At 36.6% G+C, this 6,097-nt stretch overlaps 1 protein-coding gene across 1 annotated transcript in view; it reads left to right on the top strand.

Annotated features, from left to right (window-relative positions):
• The window catches only part of LOC114005344 (olfactory receptor 1571-like), a 3,332-nt gene extending 538 nt beyond the window's left edge, over positions 1–2,794 (top strand). Inside the window, exons 2-3 of the mRNA XM_027766741.1 lie at positions 1,856–1,910; positions 2,019–2,794. Coding sequence (XP_027622542.1) covers positions 1,856–1,910; positions 2,019–2,794 — 831 coding nt within the window. The remainder of the gene's footprint in view (positions 1–1,855; positions 1,911–2,018) is intronic.
• The last annotated feature ends 3,303 nt before the right edge of the window (positions 2,795–6,097 follow it).

Here is a 6,097-nt window from a genome sequence, read left to right as displayed (position 1 = left end):
GTCCGCCTCGATGGGAGTCACGTGACATAGCCATTACGCCAACTGCTGGTTCCGGGACTCTTAAGGAATTTTTAAAAATGAGTATATTTTTGAATATTTCTGTATTTTTTGAAGAATCCGGATTAATGGGTTACTTGCATTTCATATCTTGCAACTGTAGTTTGTGAGACATAGATTTTAGAGTTTGTTCTTTGACATGGGGCATTCATATAACATTTATTCAAAGGTCAAAATGAAAATATTAAAGGGTTTTTACTTACAACTATTTTCTTGCTGATGAATTTGAATTGGTTTGTGATTCTCAGCTTTTTAATTTGTTGTAAATCGCATCAGTGATTTGTTTTTATGTTTTGGGGTCTGAGTATAGATGTGTAAATACCAGATTTAGTATGTGTGCAAGAGGAGGGTCTGAGGAAGGAGATTTAGAAGAAAAATAGGGAGGCAGAGTATATTTTATCTTATTTTTTTTCTTTTGAATGAATTGAATGTTTAAAATAAAATTTTCAGAATAACATTGAGTTATGTATTGCTAGATATAGCTATATATTGAGTGAATGTGAAAAGCTAATAGATTTTGTGTTATTAAATCTAGTATACCATCACATTGTGTATGCTCCTGTTCACCCCTAATTTTTATTAATTTTTTTTTGTCATAGGACACATGTGCTTGCCTGAGAGAGACAGAGAGAGGGAAAGTGAGGAGAAATCATCAACCGGGGAAAAGGTCACATTGCAAACTCTTTTCCTCCATTCTCCTCTTGGGATTTTAAGCACACAAGCACAAATGCCTGGTGTGATTTTCAAGCCTCTAGGTTTGGGACTTGAACCGTGGTCAACCATGTGGTGTATAGTACTTTAACCACCATGACACTTACTGGATCCCCAAATTATGATCTTATAATACAGTTGTCTCAATACTAATCGACAGCTAAAAATGAGATGAAAATAGGTTAAATAGATCTATTTTGATCCATGGAATACTTTCAAAATAAAATAGGAGTGATTCCACTAACTAAGGTATCTGAAGTAGTTAAAGTCACAGAAGCAGACGGCAGAATGGCGGCTGACAAGGGATTGGTGAAAGGAGGAATCTGAGTTATTTTCCTTTTTAAAAAGATTTATTTTAACTTAATTACTGTTGTTATTATTATTGTTCAAAATGACCAAAGAGAAAGAAAGAGAGAGAGAGAGTGAATAAGTAAGCCACCAGGTCTGGGACTTGAAACACAGTCGGCCATGTGCGAGTCCAGCATCTTAGCCAGCATGCCAACTTCTGGCCCCAGAATTAATTTTGTATGGATATAAAGATACAGTTATTGGGTCAGCTGATGGTGTGATGGTTTAAGTGGCTGGATCACACATGGTCAACGTTCAGTTAAAGTCCCAAACCTGACAGCTTGACAAAAATGGCAGGCATGTGTACATGCACTCCTAACATCTTGAAGGAAGAGAGTATTGTGGCATGGCCCTTCCCTATGGGGATGATTTCCTATATCCCCTTCTTTCTCTGTGTCTGTCTGGTGAGTGCATGTGCCCAATAGCAAAATCAATACAAAACAAAACAACAAAAATAAAATCCCACTGTAACATCACATTTTACTCCATAAATATGGACTATTATATTTTGTCAATAAACAAATGAGCTAAAAATCCTGTAGAAGCATGATCTATGTGAACAAAGGAGGGACAGAAGAAGTCCTAAGTGGAGATAACACTATGAAAGCCTAAAGCAGATTAGATTCATACAAAAATATAAAAAAATCCTTTGTGACCACAAACTATTAACTACAACATTTCAACTATGTGAGCAATATCTGTTTGTGTGAATTTAACCATGTTATTTTCTTCTTTTCAGGTAGTCACCATGGAACCAGAAAATGATACACAAAGTTCAGAATTTCTTCTTCTGGGTCTTTCAAAGGAACCAGAATTGCAGCCCCTCATATTTGGGCTTTTCTTCTCCATGTACCTGGTCACTGTGTGTGGAAACCTGCTCATCATCCTGGCCACCATCTCAGACTCACACCTGCACACCCCTATGTACTTCTTCCTCTCCAACCTGTCCTTTACTGACATCTGTCTCACCTCCACCACCGTCCCAAAGATGCTGGTGAACATCCAGACACAGAGCAAGGTCATCACCTATGCAGGCTGCATCACCCAGATGTTCTTTTTCATACTCTTTGGAGAGGTAGATGACTTTCTCCTGACTGTGATGGCCTATGACAGGTATGTGGCCATCTGTCACCCTCTGCACTACACTGTCATCATGAACTCCTGGCTCTGTAGACAACTGGTTCTGGCTTCATGGACCATGAGTGCCCTGTATGCATTATTACATAGCCTAATGGTGTTGTGGCTGTCCTTCTGTCCACATGTGGAAATCCCCCACTTCTACTGTGATATTAGTATGCTGACCCACCTTGCCTGCTCTGACACCTTTCTTAATGACATGGTGATCTATTTTTCATCTGTGCTGCTTGGTGGTGGTCCCCTCACTGGGGTCCTTTACTCTTACTCTAAGATAGTTTCCTCCATTCGTGCAATCCCATCAGCTCAGGGAAAGTACAAGGCATTTTCCACCTGTGCCTCTCACCTCTCAGTTGTCTCTTTATTTTATTGTACAATTCTTGGAGTGTATCTTAGTGCTGGTGCTGCCCACAGCTCATACTCAAGTGCAAGAGCCTCAGTGATGTACAATGTGGTCACTCCCATGCTGAACCCCTTTATTTACAGTCTGAGGAATAAAGACATAAAGAAGACCCTGAAAAGATTATTTTGGGGAAAGGTATAAAAAAGACTTTTTTTTGGAATAGAATAAGGTGCTCTGATTTCCAACCTCAATGTCTCAGAGCTAATTTCTTGATTCTTGATCACATTTGGGGAGTAGAATTCGATCCTCCTCTGACTGCTGGGTGTTTATATTCCTCCAATTTTAATCCCTTTGTATAATTTTAGTAAGCTTTTAAATTAAATTTTTGCTCTCTCTAATATTCAGTGACTTTCCTTTGATCATTTTCCCACTTTCCTGACATCATTTCCAATCTCTCAACAAAATTATTTGTAAATTCTCAGTCATCTTGTCAGATAATGTGGGCTTCAAAGGTATCATTTCTTCTCAAGTGGCATAGATCATAGCTATTATTATTATTATTTTTACTGAACCTACAGTACTGAGTTGTAATATTTTCTGGAAACTAAAAATCTGTGCTAAAAAGTAAAACCATTTAATCCTTTGAGGGAGAAATATATTTGAAACCACAGTTGTCTTTTTTTTTTTTTCATTTTTGGTCCATCATTCCATCATATATTAGGACCTTAATGGCTCTTGAATATAATGTGTACTTTGGTGTCTATTGTGTATTTTAACTGGTCAAAAGGATTATTTTTTAATTTATGTTTTTAAAGCAAATATAGACTTTTTTTAAAACAGAGAAGTTAACAATCTTTTGTCTGTTAATTGTTCCTTCCCTTTTTTCCTTCCACCCACTTTCAACCACCCAGTGCCCTCTCTTACAATCTCTGGTGTCTACACTTATCCTCTCTACTCTCATATCTTTGGATCTTTCCATGTCTGATATTGAGTGCAAACATTCCATGCATACTGAGTGGGGATATTCAGTGCCTTTCTTTCAAAGTCTGGCCTGCTTTGGTTAATATTATGTCCTCTGTATTCAACTACTTTGAATCAGACATTAGGGGTTTCATTGTTTTTGCAGAGCTGAGTAATATTCCATAGTATATATGTGCCACTGGTTTTCAACCCAGTCTTTAGTTTTTGGACACTTGGATTGACTCTATGTCTTAGCAATTGTGAATAATGCTGCAAATAAACATGGAGGAAAAAGTGTCTTTCCAAGTGAGTGTTTTCCTGTTTTTTTTTTTTTTTTTTTGGTAAATATCAAGTAGGGGGATTATTGGATCACATGATTGTTCTATTCGTAGGTTTTTGAGGAACCTGTACATTGTTTTACACAGAGGTTGCATGAATATACATTCCCAACAAAAATGTAAGACTTGTTACAATGGTTGTAAAGCCTTGTTAGCAATGGTTGTTCCTTTTTTTAAAATTTATTTTATTTTTATTATTCTACCGATGGTTGTTATGTCTTTATTTTTTTATTCTAGCTATTCTAACTGGAGTTAAATATTATCTCACTTTTTTTTTTGAGAGTTCTTTTTTCTACAGGGAGTATGCACTCAACAGAAAGAGAGAGACAGAAAGTGAGAAATCATCCCCTGGGGGGATGGCCAAACTGCAATTCCTTCTCCTCCATTCTCCTTTTGGGATCTTGGGCACACATGCACACATATCCAGCATGAGTTTAAGCCTCCAGGTCTGGGACTCGAACCGCAGTTGACTACATGGGAGTCCAGTGACATAGCCATTATGCCAACTGCTGGTCCCAGTGTTATCTCATTTTTATTTTATTTTATTTTAATTTATTTTGTACATTCAATCAGTATACATCACTTAGCTTGAAAAGTGAATTTATCCAACATGAATACATTTTATGCTAGTCCAATTCAGGGCACTATACACATTATCATAAACAGATAATAATCCGTTTCTGTGTCCCATAAATGTCTTGCTTCTCTATGTTTCTCCTAAATTTCTGTCTTCACACTCTCCCCCTTCTCCCACTGTCTTCCCACACTGTCTTCAGTATCCACAACCATTTTCCATGCTTCTATATCCTCTAAGCTTTCAGTTTATGCCATAGAGTACCAACACTCTGTATATATTAAGTGGAGACATACAATGTCTCTCTTTCATGGCCTGACTTTCTTCATTCAGTTGTAGATCTTCCACTTTTATCCACTTTCAATCAAAAGCAAGAGTCTTGTTTTTTTATGGCTAAGTAGTATCCCATAGAGTAAATGTGCCACATTTTTTCAATCCATTCATCTGTTCATAGACATTTGGGTTGGTTCTATGCATTAGCAACTGTGTATAATGCTGCAAGAAACATATATGTGCACTTTTCTGCTGAGTATTTCTACCCAATCCTTTGGGTAGAAAACCAGGAGTGGAATTGCTGAATCATATGGTAGTTCTATTTGTAGATAATTGAGGAACCTCCATATTCTTCTCCCTTATCAGTCTCTTATCTGCAGCATAGTTTACAAAAATATTCTCTCATTCTGAGGATTTCCTATTAGCACTAAATACTGTGTTTTTTGCTGTGCAGAAACCATTTAATCTGATGTAATCCAAATTGTCTATTTTGGGATTATTGTCTGTGCTTTGAGGGTCTTATTTAAGAAGTCTTTGCCTACACCAATTTCTCCCAGAGTTTTCCCAGTGTTGTCCACCAGTATTTTTATAGTTTGAGGTCTTGGTTTAGATCTTTGATTCAGTTTGAGTTGATCTTTGTTAATAGTGAGAGACAGGGGTCCAGTTCATCTCTCTATGGGTAGATACCCAGATTTTCCTGTACTGTGTTCTAAAGAGGTTTTCTTTTTCTCACTGGATTGATTGGTACTCTTTGTCAAAAATCAGTTGGCTTTATATATTGAGATTTATTTCTGGATTCTCTACTATGTTTCATAGATCCACATGTCTTTTTGTGTGTGTGTGTGCCAATACCATGCTGTTTTGATTATCACAACTTTGTAATATACCAGGGTCAAGGAGTGAGATGTCTCCTTCTCCACTTTTTTTTTTTTTTTTGCACAAGATTGCATTGGCAATACGGGGTCTTTTATGATTCCAGACAAATTATGATTGTCTTTTCTAGATCCATGAAGAATGTCTTTAGTATTTTGATTGGGAATGCATTAAATATGTAGATTAATTTGGGTAGTAGAATTGCTATTTTGATTATATTAACTCTTCCAATCCAGGAACATGGGATGTCCTTCCCCTTTTTTGGTGTCATTTTCTATTTTCTTTGTTAGGTTTTAATAATCTCCTTGTTGAAGTCTTTGACTTCTTTGGTTAGATTCATCCCTAAGAATGTTATACTTTTTGTGGCTATGGTAAATGGGATTACTTTTTTGTTGTTCTTATAGAGAAATGCTATAGATTTTTGTGTGTTGATTTTGTATCCTGCCACTTTATTGTATTTATTTATTACTTGCAAAAGATTTTTTT

Source organism: Tupaia chinensis, unplaced genomic scaffold (genome assembly GCF_000334495.1).
Source record: "Tupaia chinensis unplaced genomic scaffold, TupChi_1.0 Scaffold143650_1, whole genome shotgun sequence".
Taxonomy (NCBI): domain Eukaryota; kingdom Metazoa; phylum Chordata; class Mammalia; order Scandentia; family Tupaiidae; genus Tupaia; species Tupaia belangeri.
Note: the sequence above shows the minus strand (reverse complement) of the source record. Positions and strands in the feature narration are given on the sequence as shown.